This window comes from Bidens hawaiensis, unplaced genomic scaffold, assembly GCF_021521415.1.
Source record: "Bidens hawaiensis isolate Kalapana, Puna unplaced genomic scaffold, B.hawaiensis_p1.1 tig00007048_1, whole genome shotgun sequence".
Taxonomy (NCBI): Eukaryota; Viridiplantae; Streptophyta; class Magnoliopsida; order Asterales; family Asteraceae; genus Bidens; species Bidens hawaiensis.
The window spans coordinates 1,018,331-1,039,994 of record NW_027491484.1 but is presented as its reverse complement, the minus strand read 5'-3'; the positions used below and the strand labels follow the sequence as shown (position 1 = coordinate 1,039,994).

At 35.3% G+C, this 21,664-nt stretch overlaps 2 protein-coding genes across 2 annotated transcripts; both read left to right on the top strand.

Moving 5' to 3' along the window:
- The first annotated feature begins 11,049 nt into the window (after window positions 1-11,049).
- On the top strand, window positions 11,050-18,255 carry LOC143634353 (cinnamoyl-CoA reductase 1-like). Its single transcript, XM_077102462.1, has 6 exons — window positions 11,050-11,231; window positions 11,354-11,550; window positions 16,090-16,275; window positions 16,366-16,528; window positions 17,669-17,870; window positions 18,051-18,255. The coding sequence occupies exons 1-6, from the start codon at window positions 11,123-11,125 to the stop codon at window positions 18,214-18,216; spliced, it is 1,023 nt and encodes a 340-aa protein (XP_076958577.1). The 5' UTR covers window positions 11,050-11,122; the 3' UTR covers window positions 18,217-18,255.
- A 309-nt stretch (window positions 18,256-18,564) lies between these two features.
- On the top strand, window positions 18,565-19,053 carry LOC143634396 (uncharacterized). The gene has a single exon (XM_077102490.1). It carries the CDS (start codon window positions 18,565-18,567, stop codon window positions 19,051-19,053), a length of 489 nt encoding a protein of 162 aa, XP_076958605.1.
- The last annotated feature ends 2,611 nt before the right edge of the window (window positions 19,054-21,664 follow it).

Below are 21,664 nucleotides of genomic sequence, written 5' to 3'. Positions count from 1 at the left end.
GGGTTAGATTTAGGCTTTTATCGAGCGAGCCCGAGATTCAAGACGCGAGTTTTTGAACAGCTCTAGTTAGGTTATTACAGGGTTTATAAAAAATATATATATGAATACTAAGGTCATAAACAAATCAAACGTTGAACGAACAATTCGCGAATCGTTCGACAGAAAGTTCATTTATTTTCGCTCATTTATTTTCGTTCGTTTAATAAAAGAACGAAATGTACAGAGCCCTCGTTCGTTAAATTGTGTTCGTGAACATTCGCTAATATATGTTCATGAAAGTTTTTGTGTATTTATTTATTTTATTTAAACATTTTATTTTCTTTAGTTTATTACTCCTAACATAAAATAGAATCATATCTCAAATTGTGTCACACCCCCCATCTTAGGTTTAGGAGTGCGACCTAACAGTTGGTACCACAAGTGTAAATAAATCAGAGTTACGTTATATTAGCGGAAAACTTGTAAAACTTGTGGATTAAAGTTGTAAATATATAAATCGGGATTTCAAAAAAAATTCCGATCAAGTTCAAAAGATTATTTGTTTTATGCTTACAAAACCACCATTTAATATTCTAGGTTTATACAAAACAAATCCGAGCCATCGGATATAAATAGCACTTCGATATTCCAAGCGCTAATCTTGTTCACCTGCAAAATGTAAATAACATACGTCAGCAACGAATGCTGGTGAACACGCTAACGCTAAAAATATTTTCTTTTACTTTATTACCCCTCGAGACTACACCTGCCTCGGCCCATCGTGGCTTAGAAATAACAAAGTTAAATAACACATTTATAAATTCAAGTCTCTACTCTAGGTCACCTCAGCAAACACCGCAGCGTTCGACTTAGTTAAGTACCCGTAAGTATACACAATGATCGTACTTCCCGCGGGAAAGCGTCCTACGATCAGGGTGGTGCGATGTGCCCATCGCGTACTACCACATATGTAAGGATCCAGACACACGTATACCACAGCCTGAGGGCTAGGTTTATACTCTCATTTATAATGGTTTTAGGGACACGTAGTACCTTGTAATCATTTTCATATAACATGTTTGACTCATTTGAAAACAAGTTTAAAAGTTTGGGGGCGTATTCACCTTATCGCTTTGGGATCGGCTTCAACACCATCCGAGGGTCTTTCCCTTGCTATCTCGCACCTATAGTATAAGTATAACCATTTGTTAGTCGAATATACAATCCAGCTTAAGACCTTTAGTCTTATTTTATAACTCTACCTCGATGAACCTTTAGTTCATAAATCTCTTTTACTTGAAAACCTTTAGTTTAAAAGTAATTATAAACCTTTAGTTTATATATAAAAACCCGACGTTTCTTCTTTTCCAATAAACGTATTCTTTCATTTATTATTTAAGAATACTCATTATTACTTAAATAATATTTTCATAACAAAGAATATATATACTTGCACACATATATATTTTTTCATATTCTATCACAACATATCTTTTATTCTTTCTTTGTTATGTTTTCTTTTCTTTTATCGAGGTATCGAGTATAACCTCGACTTAAAGCTTAAGCTTTTAATATAATATTTTATTATATTCATTTGACATTACACCTAACCTTGTTGGCGTTTTGGAAACCCAAAGGATTCGAGCAGCACTCTCACGCCGCTTGATTTCTTTTGCCTCTTTGATCAATACTTCCTTTTGTACGCCAAACGAAACCACCAATCTTTACCACTCGTTGGCACGCTTCTCAAGACTCATTGCCATGGTAACAAACGCTTTCTTGGTTGTATGTGGGTGGAGGGTGGCACGAACTTCGAGGAAACGTCGGCACGAAAAACGAGAATCGAGGCACGGAAATCGAGGTATTGCGGCATGTTTATCGAGGTGGATCGAGGATCGGATTTTCGGAGTTTAGAGAGATGCTAGAGAGAGAAAGGAAAACATGTTTTGGTGTGAGTTGTGATGAATCCCGTGGCCTTCTATTTATAGACAAAAATTGGATCCCGTCGCGGTACGCGACAGCCTCCTAGGCACCCGTCGCGTATCGCGACGTAGCCCTGCGCAGTCACAACGTAGGTCTGCCACGCGTCGCCACGTGGCAGACGATGTGCCACGTGTTGGCACGTAGCGGACGATTTGCCACGTGTGGCCACGTGTCGGGACACGTGGCAGACGGTGTGCCACGTGTGGACACGTGGCGGAACTGGTGCCAGTCGTGTCAGGCCACGTCATCGCATATCGCGATGACGTAAGTTAACAGCGATCGCGTATCGTTGTTGACTTATTCTAGAAGCGTTGACCAAGCGCCATCGCGATACGCGATGGACTTGTCTTTTACCCCGTCGCGTAGCGCGACAGGACAAGAAAACATATTTTTCATTATAAACCCTAAGGTTTGGAATTTTGACATTTTTGGTCCTTTGACTTTGGAAAGTTGACATTTTGAACTCGAAATTTTCATAATGTTACAAATTGTATTTGCATTTTTTCACTTTTCTTTTTCTCATTATTCACATTGATAAATGTATCGATCTCAATCTTCAGGCTCCGCCGATTTTATTTATGTTCATGAACACATTCATTTTCTTAATGAACGGACACGAATATAAAATGTTTTCGTGAACACATTATGTCCTTAACAAACGAACATGAACAAGGCATTGTTCCTTTTCATTCGGTTCATTTACAGCCCTATGAATACTTATATGTTTTAGTTCTTAATAAATTATAATTTTTGTGCCGACAATTAACATAGTTTATGCTATGTGTTGGTAACTACCTGACAAAGACTAGTCAAAATCTCACGTCACGCCATGTAAACATTATGTTTTAACTAACTCACTTCTAATAGTGTGATGTGGTGGTTGGATGTGGGTTGATGCTTTTGTTGTGACACATGGTTAACACCGTTAATACAAACTCTGTTATCTCAAACACTCATTCATGCATCTCACTAAATTAGGGTTAATTAAGTGTGTCAATTATTGCATAAGCCTTCACATAACGGTAATGCGGGAATTACTGAACCACGCGAGTATGACCCTGAACATTGGTGAATACGAAAATAATATTTTGAGCGTATGTATATAATATTATATGTGTGAAATTACATGTAAAATGATTATGTATTTAGCTTGTAGCTTGTTTCATGAAATTTTGATTGATTGCACGTATTGCATGTAACTTATACGTTTTCGGCTTTTACAAAAGTAATATTTATGAAATAACAAAGAGGCTTTATTATATAATCTTGGGTTGGTATTTTAGTTATAATGATTCGTTATAATCCGGTTTGAAATTTAAAATCTTCGTTAAGTTAAAACTTGTTTCAAAGAGATCCTTTGCGAGTAGCTTGAAATTCTTCTCTCATTTATTTTCTCGTTTCCGTTCCGGTTGCATTATTTTTCTTTCATCGTGCATTTCTTTATACTCCGCATGCAATACTGTTCTTTCTTCGTGCATTCTTGTATTTTCTTATTTTGTTTCTTTTCAAATCGAGACAATCTCGGAAAATTTAAGCTCCAAGTTGTCAAAGCACGAACTCACTTCGGAACTCATCGTTGATGTCATTCTAGAAGAATATCCTCCACCTCTCACCGTCGCCTTGGATTTTTCTCTTTCGACCAGTCATTGAACTCCACCGGTTCATCAAAAACGAAATCAGGATCATATTCATTCAAGTCAAGTTGACAATGAGAATTCGACGTGGTATTAGGCGATGTTGGTTCCGCGGAAGTAGATGTCGTTTTTTGACCGTTTGGACGGTCGAGAAAGAGGTGGCGGGTCGGGCTCCCACTTTGGTGAGCTCTGATGACCGTCGTTTGAGTCAATCAAAAACCTAATTATTCTAAATAGTTAGAGCAAGTAGGGTATCGTATCACAAGGAGTATGTGGTCAATGCGATTCGTGTAACAGATTTAATATTATGAAGTACTGGTTTTTAGTGCTGATCACACAAGCAATAGTTTGAATTAAGAGATCTAAGCAACGAGTATTAAGCAGTTAACAAGGCAAACCACACCCGGGAATTCAAGTAAGCAACCAAACAGTATCTCATGCAACCTAACAGATTGATTATTAACGATTAACTGAAAACTGATCAACCAGACAAAACCTTAGACGTCAACAATTACTTTACACACGGCACTGGTTATCAAACAGTCCTTGCCAGTGTGACTCAGTTAAGGGTAATTGTACGTTTTATCGTATTCAATCTAACCAAACAGTTATATGACTAATTATCTAGCAACTGGTAACAGATCGTTCAGACCAACGTTAACCTAAACCGACCGAACACACAGAAATACTAAATATCAATAATCATATATCAATCATCAATAATAAAACATAAGTATTCTTAATAACATGAGAAAAACTGTAAATGGTTACAAACTGTACATCCCGGGTGCGATTCTAGGAGATTAGCCGAGCCTAGACATCATCAAATCTTCGATACGGATGATAGGGATCATGCGGGAGGTCTTGACACGAGCTAGGATAGTGGAAATCGCCTATCGGACTGCTGGAAATCGCCTCTGGTTCGTAAAAACGGAGTTAGGGTTTCTTGTTGATGAAAAAGAAGTTATAAACCCGCGACGGGGTCTTCTATGAGTCGATCGCGTACCGCGATTGACTAAAAAGTCAAACTTCAATAACCTCCCATCGCGTACCGCGATGGGACCTTCAGCAAGCCCATCGCGTACCGCGATGGGACACTGCTACAACAACCTTCATTCTTTTCATCGTTTAGCGTGCTGGACATCCCGGGTCTTCATTCCGTGTCACAACAGGTCCATCTTGAGTACTTTAATGCCTATGACCTGAAATCCAAAAAAACACGTATGAAGTATCGATAGTTCTAAAATAAACAATTAAAACTAAATAATAAACAAACTAAAACATATACAAATTAACCGACCATCAGGCTCACTAGTTTCCTCCAAGCGTCAAACATAGAAAAATCATGCTCTCCTCGGCTTTATACTATTTTAGGGCAAACACCATCACATTGGCATCGTTCATGCCGCTTTTTATGTCGTTGTTTGTAGCTTTTTTGTATGCGTTGGCGAAGTTGGTTGTTTTTGTTCCCATTGCCATCCATTTTCTATATACATATTCGTTCTTGTAGTATTCATATCATTCCATTGTAGCAAAAAACTTTGAAAACAACTCGCCCAAAAATAAGGGAAGGTTTACCGTCGCCTTCGATAAAAATATAAAACTAACAATATTAGTCCCCTAAATTCAATAAAAATAAAAAAAACTAATAATATTAGTTTCCAAAATTCGATAAAAATGAAAAACTAATAATATTTGTCCCCTACAAACAAAAGTTATGTATAACTAATTATTTTTAAAAATTACCTTTAATATAGTCTTTGGACAAGTCAAACCACGCACGTGTCAACGCCATATCCTCCATCTTTGCCCATGGTATTCTTTCACCCTTTTCTCTTGTGCTTTGATCTCTAGTTTTTTATGACTTCGTTTTTAGGTAGTAGGCGACTTGTGGTTCGGATACTTGGGTTTCGGGGTTTTGAGAGACATATCGGGCATTACGGGTCCATAAAACTTACCGAGGAACGTGCGTTTGAGGGTGTGGCTTTACTGGTCGATAAAGCCCTTGTTGGTTGGCAAAGAAAGAGTTAGCAAGGTCGTTGTTGTTTTCTAGTAAATTAGCTCATCAAATTTGCGCCTAATCCCATTGGTTTGGGTTGGTGTTTGAGTTAGGGTTCATGGCTTTGGGTTGGTGTTTGAGTTAGGGTTCATGGTTGTGGAGCGTTAAGAGTTGTATTTTATTTAGATGAAAAGAGTGTTTGTGGGTTGGGTTGGAAGATGATAGTGTATGTTAGAATGTGGGTTATGTATTATGGGTCAAGTTATTCTACAAAGAGTGATAAAAATGAGAAGTGATAATGGTAATATGACAGTTGAAAAATGAGAGGGCCGACACATATTCCTCGATACCGCCCATTCTTCGGACCCCCCCCCTCCCATTTATCACTACCCCCTGAACACCTCGGCGCGATATTCCCCCGCCGATATTGCCCCTTCAACGACCAAGCTCTTAAGTCTAACATAAGAAAAAGATTGTTAATTTGAGTTTTTTTTATTGGATTTGGTAGTTCTTAATGGACTTATGTCTTTAGCCCTTTGTATATGTTCATAAATAGGTGTGCACCTCTAAAAGGGGGGGTCGGCCTCCCACTCTCTTATCTTATGCAACATTGATTAGCTTAGTTGGGTTGGGTGGATCGTGCAACAAGCCTCTCTCGACCCTCCTTTAATCATATGTCTTTATGAATGCCTCTCGCCATTCGAGATCCGGTCCATCATCAACTCAGTATGGGAAATTTTCCAAAATAGCCATTTTTAACATGGTTTTCCACAAATAGCCAAAGACGAAACAAAATACCCAAACTAGGCAAAAGATTCCGCTGTATCCGACTAAAACGATTTATGATCCGACTGAATTTTTTGGACCTTTAAAATCGTGCCACGTGTCAACATTTTAACGGACCCAACAGATCCGACTAAATTCTTCATATCTACCTCTCAAAAATTAAACCTCCATAACCGACCTCCATTTCCATCAAGCAAATCAATAGTGCAAATCGTTTAATTTTTTGAGGAAAACACAACCATAATGTTCAATTTCACTCTAGAACTCAAAATCAAATACCTCATAATTAAAAAATCTAGGGTTCGTCGGATAAATTAAACAGTCGGATCCGACGGAAACATGAACTGAACTGTAGGATCCGACTGTCTTTTCCTCTGACTGTTCGTCCGGCTAATTAGTCGACCAAAACCTTAAAACGTCGGATCAGGTATTGTTTCGGTCGGATTCGATAGAATAATGTGGCTATTTTGGGAATTAATTTTGGTCTTGGGTTAGAATTGGAAAAGTTTAGTAAAAAATGGCTATTTTAGAAATTTTCCTTTTTTTTTATCTTACCATATCTACTATTATAATAAACAAAAATATATTTGTGTCACTTGGCACCTAATTGCACTATATTTGTGCCACTTGGCAAGTTTTTGTTCAATCATTAAAACCTTTTTTTCTTTATTTAAATTAAAAGAATAATCAAAATTGGTAAATGGTTTCGTAACCGACTATTTCTTTAAATATGTCATTCCTATTATGAATTAATTGTTTGGTAATTAATAATAACTAATAATAATGGTGTAGCATTGTAAGGTAATATTATACTACCGGGCATGAGTCACATGAGCGCATATGATTCTTCTGTGAATCATCATCATCATCATCATTATTAAAATTATTAAAAAAAAACAAGATTAGAGGACTTAGCTTAGAGAATCAGTGTTTGGCTTTTATCATTTCAATATTAAAGTAATCTTTATAATTAATTATATTATATATAAAAGTGTCCAGTTCAAAACTAATTTGAAGTAGAAATTGTGAAAATCGTATAAGCACTTATATCATGCATTAAAAATATAATCACATGTAGTGAAAGAGAGTATATATGTCTATATATGTGTTTGTGCCATTTTGCAAGTTTTTATTTTCAATCATTAAAACTCTATTTCTTTAAAAAAAATAATCAAAATCGGTAAATGTGTATCCCGTAACCAACCATTTATTATAAAAAAAATTATATTATTTTTCATATAATTTATAAAACACATGTTGACTTTTCATGCATCCCTAAATCGTATCTAACGTAATTGACTCTTTCCCTAAATGATATCACACGTAATCTCAAGCAATTCCATCTATCAAATTACAATTTGACATTTTATTTAGAGAATAAAAAATCAATCACATAATCTCAATCTATTCCATCTATCAAATCTCAATTATGTCAATTTATCTGTAAATACTTTCATGATTTCTCCAAAACTCGATAATAAACCTCTAAGGTTTACGATTTGTTTGCATCTTTGATTTTGGTTGAATCTATGAAAATCTAGGTTAACGTCTTAAATTTTATACAAAACTATTGAATTTGTTAAATAGTATTTTTCTAATTTCTATCACTATATATGTGTGTTTTTATTGATGATTATGTTACATTTGCTCATATCAATGAATCTTTGAAACCATTTGATTCCCATGTAATTCTCAAATTGGGGAAAAAGTTTACGAGACTTTACAAAGTTAATAAATTTGATGTAAATGTTACGCTTATGACTAATTTTGAGAACCTAATGATACATTTGTAGAATACTTTGTTGATATAATTGATGAACTGTGTAATAATTTGTCTTTTTATATCATACACGAAACGGTGTTACAGATCTATGTATTACATCTTATTATTGTAAGTAACTTATCTGCAAAGTTAACGTACATTATTTCTTGTAAAGAGTATATAAGTAAAATAAATATATGTATTTATTTATGAATAATCATACGTATTTCATAGTTTAGCAAGAGTAACTTTTTTTTTTGTTAAGATAATACTAGATTGTCCATTTATTATAACCATTTGATCATCTTTTTTGTAGTTTCTCACATTTTGTTTGTAAAACAAACATATATAATTTAATGTTACTAGCATAAGTAGATACACATTTACAAACTTTTTCAGTAGGACTAAGTTTCTTTAGGGTTGTGATGTATCCCTAAAGACTTTATATGAAAAACATGTTAATATATTTGTTTTTTTATACTATTTGTGAATCAAAATATTTGATTAATGATATTTTTCCTATATAATTCAGGTGTTACCAGCTACGCATACACAATCATATATATACACATTTTTTTAGATTTTTGATAACTTTATCATGATTCTTTTTTCTTTTTTAATTTTTAATTTATTCGACTTTATAAATTTTTATATTCATTTATTAAACCAAAATATTATTATCCAACCCGTGTATCACACGGGATACTAACCTAATTCAAAGAATAAACAAAAATTAAGCAAAAAGTTAATATATGTAACAATGTGTCACCTTATTGGCTGATATATATGACTTAGATTTCTCAATAAATCCAAAATTTCGGTTGTTATACTAATAGAATAATGTCACGATGTAAAATATAGTGTCACGAAGTGAGAACAACTTGGAAATTATTAAGTATTGTTTGGAGAATGTCAAAAAGAATAATAGCTAAAAAGAAGATGTAAGGACTTAAAAGAGGAGAAATCCGCACCTTATATGTTTAAACATATTTATTATCGTGTTTTCATTTTTATTTCGTTTATATTGTATGAAGAGCGACAAATAATAATAATAATAATAATAACGTTACCCCTTAAATTGATGTCTAGATTCGCCTTTGCATTATGCTATCATAAATATGAATAATATTAACTAAATGAATAGAATATATTATAGTCATTTATCTCATCAAGGATTATATTTATAGTATATAAACCACTAGTTTGAGGCCCGTGTATTACACGGGTAGTTCTTAAAAATACAATATTTAATAAATAATTAGTATACAAGAAACAATAAACCCGTTAAACACTATTAATACAGTCGTTGTACAATATTCTTTAAAACAATAATAAAGTAAACGATAATTATAAATATCAAATGTATGAAAGAAAAAATAGGAATTAAATATTAAATTAACAAATTTTGAAGCATAAATTTTAATAATTGTAACTATTATTTTACTATTATAAATTTGTTAAAAAGGGTGAGGTTTAATGTAGAAGTGACAAGTGGCAAAACTTGTATCTAATTAAATTTAATTTGAGAGTATAGATAAATTATTATTTAATTCACATATATGCATAACCAACAAGACATGTCTCCTATGGAGAGGGAACGGTTTCCTTCGTCTTAGCATGTTCAAGTGAGCAAGTTGATACCTTGGAACGTTGTACCTATCTCCTGACCGATACTTGTTTTAACAACTAATTTACTATTGCGCAGGTTTAAGTGAGCAAGTCGATACATTGGAACGTTGGACCTGTCTCCCGACCGATACTTGTTGTTTCAACAACTACTTCACTATTGCGTGATTAAACCATAAAATAAATAAATCACACAAACATGGTAAATAAGTTTAGGAAATAACACAATTAATCTTATATAATACATCTTATATTTACATATTAGATCTATTAATTCTTTGGTGAAGAGATCATTTAATCTTGCAACCTTTATCACTGAAATTTGCAATAACTCTCATAAAATATGTTTTAACATATGACATTTATAGGCACGTGAATGAACCGAATGAACACGAACATGACATGTTCTAGTTCGTTCATTTGACTTGCTAAACCAAACATGAGATTAAACACAAATAATTATTATACAAACAAGGTTTTATTCATCGTTTTTATTCGTTAAGAAAATAAACGTGTTCATGTTTATTTGTTTTTACTCGTTACTGATATAAATGAACTTTCATGAATGTAAACAAACAAAGTTATCTGAACATAGATCATGAACGGACATTATTGATCGAACAACAATTAAAAGTAAGTGTACGTGAACTTCATTTGGTTAGGCCTAAAATTATAAATCTAGAGTAAATTGTAATGGTTGTTATTTTAATTTCATAATAAACATTGTAATGGGCTAAAAAGTTAAATGAATATATAAACAAACCAACATAACGAGGAAACGTAAATGATATTAAATAAATAAACGAAGTTATGGTTCATGTTCATTCAACAAACTTCCCTTAGACCAGTTCACGAACATTTTGTTGAACATTTGATTCGCTTACATGCCTAAATTAATATATGTCGTGATCATGAGTTTACATTCTTCATTAACACTTTTATTGTAACATTAGTCATCATTTTGAAGTTTACAGCTTTAACATTCTGCCCATTGACCTCATAACCATAGACGTGGGTTTTAATGAAACTAAAGACTACTCAAAAGTCAAAACCGGCCCATTTATTTATTTCAAAAGTTAACTTATTATGTCCGGTAGTTTGAGATTGAGTTTGAAAAGAACTTATTCATATATTTATTGTTCTATAAAAAACTATTTTAAAAGTCACGATTTGTGGCTCGCACAAAATAAAATATTGTGATTCGTGCAAGCAATGATACGGAATAATATTAATCTATGTGTGTCATGTGTGTCATGTGTGTTAAACACACACATGCATGTCACATGTGTATCCTTACAAAAATCTAGGCTTATAAAGTATTTGTAATAATAGAAATTAAAGCAATACAAGGGAATGATGAAGAGGATTTGTGTAACAGGAGCAGGAGGTTATATTGGTTCATGGGTTGTGAAGCTTTTGCTTTCCAAAGGATATATAGTCCATGGAACTGTTAGAGATCCATGTAACCTTGATTTACAAAACTTGTTACTTCTTTTAGTTTAAATCTTACTTAACCAACTAGACCGGTAGATCCGGTATGTTTATGATAGTGTCTTGTCTCATAGTTTATGTCAATGTATTAAGGTGATGAGAAAAAGAATGGTCATTTGAAGAAGTTGGAGAATGCCGAAGAGAGGCTGTGTCTTTTCAAGGCGGATTTGTTGGACTTAGAAGGTCTTTGTGTCGCCGTTGCTGGTTGCACCGGGGTTCTTCATGTTGCATCTCCTGTTCCTATTCAAGCTCTCACTACTGTTCCTGGTAGTTATGTACCTAATCCTCAGGTAAATAAAAACATGAAAACTTATATACCTTTTAAGTTGGAAAATGGAAAATATTCTAAGTTTACTTTCTTTTATTTAGTTGCTCATAATATGAGTGGCAAATAGCAATTGTTGGGTTAGCATAGAAGTGCTTTAATTATTTTTTCAACTAGTGTTACTAGAACATTGAGGTTTCACGACTTTTGGCAATCTCTTTTAAATTTCTAACCTCATTTTTAACGTTAAGTTAGATGCACTTCTGTCTTTTTACCTATTTGAATGAAAGTGGTGATGGTGATCAAACCTTGGGAATGAAAAAGAAAAGTATTCTTGATAAATTCTTGACTCAATACCCACCATAGTGTTGGGTTATGGAGGCTCGATTGTTTCTGGGCCGGGTTCAAGAGAACTATAGAGTAAGAAATTAGAAGATCAAATGGGTTGACCCACTTTGTTTTAATTAAAGGCATATTAGTTTTCTTGATTAACAAGTAAAAAACCCTAATCTTGTATCTATATATATTTAGTCTTGTACTTGTAATTTCCCATCATGAGTGAGGCAGAAAGCAATAATAAAAGTATCCTGGTTGCAGCCCGTGGACGTAGGTCAGCCGACCGAACCACGTAAATCTCGTATGCTCATCTTCGTTTATATTTTTCTCTTGCAGATTATTTGTGTTTGTGTGTGTGTTGCAATACCCGAATCCCTAACAAGTGGTATCAAGTTGGGTCGAGGTTGCGGTTACACACGGGAGAAACACGATAACAAGAGGATGGTTGGGGTCGAACTAGGGTTTAGTGTTTTGGCAGCCGGCCGTCAACTCAGTGTTCGATTGTAAGATTCTGGTCTTATTAAGCTTACATCAAAAAAAAAAGTAAAAAAAAAAAAGTTTGGAGATTTGTGTTGTGCCCTTTTCTTTTGTAAGCCACCACCACCATATAAATTACATTGTTTTCTTTTTTTTTTTGTCTTTTGTGGAATAAATGCTATGCCACCATTATGATTTGTGTGAATCACAAATTTTTTGTCTCATACGTGAACGTGAAGTCAACAAATAATACCACGGTCGCTATATATTTTCAATCAAGAAATCGATCAGTTCTATTCTTTCTCTGCTCGTCTTTTCAGTTTCTTGATTAAAGTTTGGTTATCTATTTTGCATCGGGTTTTAGTTTCGGTTTTGGCTTCGGGTTTGATTATCGGGTTTTGGCGTTTGCCGGGCAGTGTAGCCGGGTGGTTTCGTGGTGATTAGCGGGGTTATTTTGTTTGTCTGAGATAATTTTTTCTGTTTTTGTTACCGAGATCCAAAGTCGGGAATTCTCAGTTTGAAATAATGGCTGAGAGCGGGAAACTTCAGATTGAGAAGTTTGATGGTAAAGACTTTGGTTGGTGGAAAATGCAAATGGAGGATTTGCTAGTTCAGAAGGATTTGGACAATGTATTGGGTGAAAGACCGGAGAAGATAAAACTAGATGAGTGGGAGACTTTGGATAAGAAAGCCATGACAGTTATTAGATTGTCATTATTGAAGAATGTTGCGTTCAACAACATCTTGAAGGAAACCACAACGCGTGAGATAATGAATGCTTTGTCTAATATGCATGAAAAGCCTTCGACAGCTAATAAGATTTTCCAAATTCGTGAACTAGTGAACACGAAGATGAAAGAAGGAAGTTCAGTTACAGTGCACATCAACAAATTAAACTCGATTTTGTCAAGACTTGGGTCAGTTAGTATCAAATTCGAGGATGAGGTTCAGGCTCTACTACTGTTATCGTCTTTGACTGATAGCTGGTCATGGACTGTTACAACGATTACTAGTTCTACCAGTGAGTTTACTTTTGATGGGATTCGAGATCTTATTTTAGGCGAAGACGTCAGACGAAGAAATTCAGGTGAATCATCAAGTGATTTAATGTATGTTGGCAGAGGAAGGAAAAATAACAGAGGTAGTGGGAGCGGGAACAAGAAAAGGAGTCAGTCTAGGACTCGGAAGGATGTGGTATGTTGGAACTACAATGAAGCGGGGCACTATAGGAATCAGTGGCCGAATGAAAAGAAAGAAGTCAACACTGCAGAAGAATGCTCAGAGGATGAGTTTTTAGTTCTTGTTGTTGAGGATAATGTTGATTCCTGGGTCATAGATTCTGGTGCCTCATTTCATGCTACCATAACAGTGACACATTGCGAAATTTGAAGGAAAGTGATTTTAGTAAGGTAAGACTGGCGAACAATGATGTTCTTGATGTTACGGGCATGGGTGACATGAATTTAGTTACTTCAGCCGGTTCTTGGACCTTGAAGGATGTCAGAGTGATTCAAAGCTTAAAGAAAAAGTTGATTTATGTTGGACAGTTGGATGAACATGGACATGAGGTTAACTTTGGGAACATGCAGTGGAAAGTTGTGAAGGGAAATCTTATCATCGCTCGAGGAAGAAAGAGGGGTTCGTTGTATATGGTCAGTTTATGGTCTGAGGGAGTGACCGACCCGGTTCAGAAGAAGACCAAAGTTCGGTTCACAGAGTCTAATGGGCAGAAGAAGGTTTGTTTTGCAGGAGATAAATCCAGAGCCACATGTCAGATTCAGGTTGAGCGTGCAAGAAGAGGTTCAGAAAACCCAGTTAGAGGTTTTCGTGGCAGTGGGAGCACTGGTTAGTAAGTCAAATCTTTAGCCAGAGTTACCAGACAATGGATTAAGAGAACCAGTATTTCAGTGGTTAAAGTCTCTCCAGAAGATTACCTGCTTAATATGGAGAACGTTGTTTGTTCTCAATGTATTCCAGGATTCGGCAGTTCGTGTAAGTGAGAGCCGGTAGGGACAGAGAACGAGTCAGTGGCAGTTGTAGCCATGACAGATGTGTTGGAGCTCGGGGGAGCTTCAACGGGAAATCAGGTTAACTGATGAGAATGCAGATGCAACCAGAAAGACGAGGAAGATTACAAGAGGTACAAGCGATCATCGGTAGGCAGTTTGAAGATTATCAAGCCTCCAAGTGGGAGATTGTTGGGTTATGGAGGCTCGATTGTTTCTGGGCCGGGTTCAAGAGAATTATGGAACAGGAAATTAGACAGTCAAATGGGTTGGCCCACTTTGTTTTAATTAAAGCCCGTATTATTTTCTCGATGAACAAGTAGAAAACCCTAATCTTGTATCTATATATATTTAGTCTTGTACTTGTAATTCATCATCACGAGTGAGGCAGAAAGCAATAATAAAAGTATCCTGTTTGCAGTCCGTGGACGTAGGTCAGCCGACCGAACCACGTAAATATCGCGTGTTCATCTCTGTTTATACTTTTCTCTTGCAGATTATTTGTGTGTGTGTGTGTTGCAATACCCTAATCTCTAACAAGACCATAGCCTTAATATCCTACCCCTTCCTCTCCTTCACTTCAGGTTTCCATCCCCTGCCACCACTGAACGTCGGCCATCGGAATTCCAGCGACACCCAAGGAACAATTGCGTAAATTTACGATGGTGGCCAGTTGGGGGGTGTGTGTATCGAGAAAACCGATCTAGCACTGAAATAATAGAAAAAATCAATCATATATAATCGAACGGAAACAAAAACCGACGGTTTGCTTGTTTTTTTATACACCAAGCGCTTTGTTCGTTTTTGGTTTTGCGTGTAATTAAAACCAAAAAAGCCAAACCTAACCTATAGTTTTATTATGATTTTGACATAACATTATATATAGTTTAACACAAATATTTTAACCAAAATGTATAATAATCATATTAGTTTAACACAAATTAGGCCTAAACTCATTGTTTTCTGGCAACAGTTTTTTGTTTTAAAATTTTTTTAATTCCAATGTCAAAAACAGAAAAACCGAAACCGAACCAAATGTAAGAAACTGAAAACCAAAACCAAAACATTTTTAGAATCTTAAAAACCGAATCTTCGAAGTTTCAGTTTTTGGTTTGTTGTAGCCCAAAACTAAACTAAACCGGCCCATACACACCTCTAGCAGCCAGGGAAGACAATGTGGACGAGACGGCTAATTGATTGAGGCTAAGTCAGGTGTTGATTCAAGAGTTTATTAATAGGGTGTTTCTTTTGTCCATTTGGTTTTATCACAATTGTCACTTTCGTCCATTAGATAAAAGGCATTAATGTCTCTGACTTAACGTTAAAAAATAAACGGGGTTAACGCTTGAGCGAATTGAAAGTGGCAAGAATCATGAAATCTTAAGGGTTCTAGCTAGATAATAAAACAAAATTACAAAGAGTTTTTTTGTTTTTTTTTTCCCAAAAAAAAGTGGCATAAATAACTAAACGTCCAAACCTAAAAACTAAAATGGCACTTTACTGAAAAATAACATTTTTTGGATTATTGGTATTATTATTTCAATTAAAACAAAAATTTTAAATAAACTAAGATGTTTTTTTGTATTATACATTTAAAATACTTTTGGATTAGACGTTTACGCTTTTTTGTTATGTTTAAGTGTACTTGTTGACGCGCTAGAGCTAAAAGTATAATCCGAATCAAATCATTTGTTAGTAAATGGGCTGGTCGAGCTTAAACTTATGTTTGAGCATAAACTTAACAGGAGGATGTGTTGGATCCTACTATATTAGGAACACAAAACGTATTAAACGCGTGTTTGAAGGCTAAAGCTAACAAGGTTGTGGTTGTCTCTTCCGGAGCTGCTGTCTTACTGAAGCCCGAGTGGCCCTCAGACATGGAAATGGATGAAAGTTGTTGGACAGATATCGAATACGCTTTATCAACCCAAGTATATCACAACTGTGTACTTTAAAATTCAATTTTTATATATACAGCATCATCATATTAGATAATAATTTGTATTATGCATGGTTTCCAGAATTGGTATGCAGTATCCAAGACAACAGCTGAGATGGAAGCTTTAAATTTCGCAAAACGACATGACATGACAGTGGTAACGATTTGTCCATCCGTAATCATTGGACCAATGCTGCAGTCCACCACTAATGCTTCTAGCTTACTACTTTTGAGCTACATGAAAGGTCAGTATTTAATTACTAGGGATGAAAATGAGTCGGGTTTTCGTAATACCCATTAGTCCCTTTGGGATGCACGTTACCCAAAACTTTACGTGACTTGAATATCAGATACGGAATACAATTCTATAGTTTTCATAAATTCTGTGTTTTAATGACTTCAGCATTATTTATTATATTTTTAGAATTATATATTATATTAGGAAAATTGGATTTTATTGGTCCCAAGTATCGTCTTTTGGTTATTGCCGGTCCCAACTAACGAATTGGCTGCTGACGGTCTCAACTTTTAACGTATTTGTTCCTAACGGTCCGCGACTAACATAATTCTAACGTCGTTAGTTTCAGGTCGCCGGAAAAACGTTTTTGGCTGGAAGACACACATTTTTTCCCGAAAACTCAACAATTTTGTCCCAAACATCATGGTAACTTTGTATCGTACCTTTAGGAACCTTTTTCTAGTAAAAGCCCCAGTTATTGAGGTCGCCGGAACCCTAGAACCATTGTCGGAATCAGTTGATGGTGCTTAAGTGATGGTGGTTGGTTGGCGGTGAGTCAATTGGTGGTGGTGGCGGTGTTCAGGTGGTGTTTTCCAGCAAAACAATTGACTTTCCCAGCCAAAAATGTTTTTCCGGCGACCTAAAACTAACGGCGTTAGGATTCTGTTAGCCGCAGACCGTTAGGAACAAATACATTAAAAGTTAGGACCATCAGTGACCAATTCGTTAGTTGGAACCGGCAATGACCAAAAGGCAATAGTTGGGACTAATAAAAACCAATTTTCCATTATATTAATATATTCAGTTTCAATATGGGCAAACCATGCTGATTAATCGGCGGATATCACATAATACCAATACCTATCCCAAACCTGAAAAGCTTTTTTTTTAAATTAATTTCATACTTGGTCCACACCCGAACACCGGTCCCACATGTTATGTTTTTTCCCTATGAGTTTTGGTTTCTCCTTTACCTTTACTGATTACCATAGATTAAATTTTCTACATTAATCCTCAAAATAGTTATTTCAGTTAAGTAGTTAAGTGGACTCAACTAACTCTAAAATGTACACAATCTTTTAGCAGTTTGCATTTTGTTTTCCTTCTTTAGAAATAATGTATACTTGTTATTTTTATTCCTTTTCAGAGGAAGGCAGATCTGGAGGGTACGCGATGGATAACACTAAACGTCCATATGCAGACGTTCGTGACTTGTCCGAGGCGATTTTACTGTTGTATGAAAATTCTGAATCCAATGGAAGATATATATGTTCTGCATACTCGCTTAGTACAAAGGAAATTGTTGCAAAAATGGAAAGCTTGTTTCCTGGCTATAATTATCCCAAAGTGTAAGTTTAGACTTTAGTTATGAGTTTGCTAATTCGGGTTAAAAGTTGTCTCAATATAATGCATAAAACAGTCTAATAACTTTTAGATTAATGGCATTGCATTGACATGGAAACCCACAACTAGCAACATGATTATATGTCTAAACCTTAAACCCTAAACCCTAAATTTTTTAAATGCAGCTTCACAGGGAATGGTGCTTATCCTCGTCTCAACTCGGAGAAGTTGTTGAAATTAGGATGGAGTTACAGGCCACTGGAAGAGACCATAGTTGACACCATTAAGAATTATGAAGAAACTGGTTTATTGGACAAAGATAAACCATTTCCTACTACAATTAGGTTTTGATATCAATTTTTTTAATAATAATATAATGAATTAAGTTGATGACCTTCATTAGATAATGTTTTGTTTGTAATTGTTGACTTGATAAAGTCAAATTACCACTTTACCCTTTTTATATTTACTATGTTAATAGTTTGTTAGGTAGTTAACCAATTAGTTAGTTCTTGTTTGTATATAATTTGGGCTTGTATCATTTGGGGATAATCAATCAAAGTATTTCGTTTTATCAATCTTTACATGGTATCATCCTAATTCGATTATGTATTCATTTCCGCGTTCGTTTCTTCGTTCTTCGTTCAATTCATCAATCCAATTCGTGATTTCTTCGTTCAATTCAATCTGATATTCATCATGACTGATTCAATTCCGTCTTCTAATGTGATCGATTCTTCCAATCCTCTGTTCTTACATCCTTCTGATCATCCTGGGATGCTTCTTGTTTCCAAACCGTTTGATGGCTCGGGATTTGGTGCGTGGAAACGTGCCATGGCAATTGCACTATCTGCGAAGAACAAATTGGTGTTCGTCAATGGTGAATTTGCTTCTCCTAATGATCCTTCTCAAGTTCCTCTCTGGAACCGGTGTAATGACATGGTGATTTCTTGGATTTTAAACACATTATCTCCAGAAATAAGTGGCAGTGTTCTTTATGTTGTGTCTGCTCGACAATTATGGCTTGAACTTAACGATCGATTTGGTCAAGACAATGGTGCCAAGTATTATCAGTTACAAAAGAGCCTAATTGATCTTGTTCAAGGTAATTCTGATGTTGCTTCTTATTTTACAAGACTCAAGACTGTTTGGAATGAATTAATATCAATTAACACTATTCCAATATGAACATGTGGAACTGCTCATCTTCTGGCTAAGAGTGATGAAGATCAACGTCTTATTGAGTTCTTGATGGGTCTAAACCCCTGTTATGATACGGTTAGAGGTAATATTCTTATGATGAAACCGTTACCTACTATTAATCAAGCTTATGCTCTTGTTGTTCAAGATGAGAAACAAAGGGAGATTCATTCTTTATCTCCCTTTCCTTCTGAATCTGCATCTATGAATGTTAATACGCATCCTTCTTTTGGGAATAATGATAACAAGAAGGTGCAAGTCTGTTCTAACTGCAAGAAATCTGGACATCATGTCAGCAAATGTTACAGAATCATTGGCTTTCCCAAAGATTTCAAATTCACAAAGTCAAAGCGTGGAACTGCTAATAATGTGGAAATTGAATCCGATTTACCTTTTCAACTTCCAACAAATCCTTTTGCTAATAACACTTCTCATGAAACTTCAACTGGTTCATCCTCTATCTCAGTCACACAATACAATGAGTTGATGAAACTGTTGTAGCAACACAATTTGGCAAAAGATACTCAATCACATCCTACTTCTTCAATTCATGCTGCTAATTTTGCAGGTATTATGGCTAGTAATTCCACTAATGTTCATACAAAGTGGATAATTGACACTGGTGCCAGTGATCACATGTGCAATGATCCAAACTTGTTTTCTAATCTTCACTATATTTCATCTACTTTTTTTATTGGTCTTCCTAATGGAACTGTTATATCAGTTCATCAAGTTGGAACTGTTATACTTCATTCTAATCTGACTCTTCATAATGTTCTTTTTGTTCCTAAATTCAAGCATAACCTGCTTTCTGTTTCTAAACTGTGTCATGACAATCAGGGCATTGTTTATTTTTCTAATAAAAATTGCTTGTTGCAGGTCCCATCAATGAAGAGGCCACTGGTTCTTGGTGATCTCCTAGATGGGCTCTACATTCTCAAAGCAAGCAATCCTTCTTTCAATTGTTTCAACACTTCTTTGTTTACCACTTCTACTTGTAATTCTACTGTTTCGAATACTATATGGCATCATAGGCTTGGGCATTTACCAACCTATAAAATGAAACAATTAGATGTCATTTCTAATAAAAATTTGTCTGTTCTTGATCATTGTTCAATCTGTCCTAAGGCTAGGCAGCAATGTTTGCCTTTTCCCACTAGCACACGTTCCACTAATGCTATTTTTGATTTGTTGCATATTGATGTTTGGGCCATATAAAACATCCACTTATAACGGTTGTAAATATTTTTTAACAATAGTGGATGATTTTAGTCAAACTACTTGGACCCATTTACTTGTAACTAAAGGCAATGCATTTGCTGTTTTGCAAGCTTTCATTGAAATGGTTGAAACACAATTTAATGTCAAAGTAAAATGCATAAGATCAGATAATGAATTTAAATTGGGCAGTAGTACAGAACATGCTTCTTATCTAAGATCCAAAGGCATTGTTCATCAAACTATTTGCCCTCATGCTCATCAACAGAATGGGGTGGTTGAGAGAAAACATAAACACCTTTTGGAAACTTCCAGGGCTTTATTATTTCAATCAAATCTTCCTTTAAAATTCTGGGGAGATTGTGTTTTAACTGCTACTCATCTCATCAATCGGTATCCTACACCTTTACTTGATAACAAAACTCCTTTTGAAGTTTTAACACGAAAGCCTCCTTCATATTCACATCTTAAAGCCTTTGGATGTTTATGTTATGCTTCAACTGTTAAACAAGGAAGAGACAAGTTTCAACCTCGAGCTACACCTTGTTTATTCATTGGGTACCCTATTGCAAAGAAAGGTTACAAACTGTATAACCTAGTTACTCATACTACATTAGTTTCTAGAGATGTGGTATTTTTTGAACACTTGTTTCCTTCTTTGCACAATCCTAACAATTCTTCAATTCCAATTGAGCATTTCAATTCCTTCTTTGATGATTCACCTTCTCCGGTTACGGATCCTCTTCGATCAGATTCTCCTCTCCCTAATCCTCCTCATCTGCCCTCTCCTCCTCCTGCTAGAAGGTCCACAAGATCCTCTAATCCTCCATCATATTTGCATGATTATGTATGTAATCATGTTCATACTTATGATTCACATCTTCATTGTTTTCATACTATCACCAATGAATGTTTGGCCACTGCTTCTGCTAATTCTGTTGATCTCTCTAACTCAACTCAACTTATTGCTCATCATCTTAATATTTTGCATGAGCCTACTTCATACAAACAGGCTGCACAATTTCCTGCTTGGCAGGAAGCTATGGATAAGGAATTTACTGCTCTTCAAAATAATAACACTTGGTCTATAGTTGATCTTCCTCCTGGAAAGAACCCAATTAAGTGTAAATGGGTTTATAAGATAAAGTATCATGCTAACGGGACCATTGAAAGATGCAAGGCCCGTTTGGTTGTCAGGGGGGACACTCAGAAACATGGCATTAATTATAATGAGACGTTTTCTCCGGTAGTAGTTAAGATGACTATTATTCGATCTCTCATTGCCATTGCAACTAAATTGAAATGGCCACTATTTCAGCTTGATGTGAACAATGCTTTTCTCCACGGTGATTTAGATGAGGAAATTTATATGTCTCCACCT

Coding starts and splice junctions, on each gene's coding strand:
- LOC143634396 (XM_077102490.1), top strand. CDS start 18,565: ATGACTGATTCAATTCCGTCTTCTAATGTGATCGATTCTTCCAATCCT.
- LOC143634353 (XM_077102462.1), top strand. CDS start 11,123: ATGATGAAGAGGATTTGTGTAACAGGAGCAGGAGGTTATATTGGTTCA. Junction 11,551..16,089: donor GTTATGTACCTAATCCTCAG/GTAAATAAAAAC, acceptor TAAACTTAACAG/GAGGATGTGTTGGATCCTAC. Junction 17,871..18,050: donor GGCTATAATTATCCCAAAGT/GTAAGTTTAGAC, acceptor TTTTAAATGCAG/CTTCACAGGGAATGGTGCTT.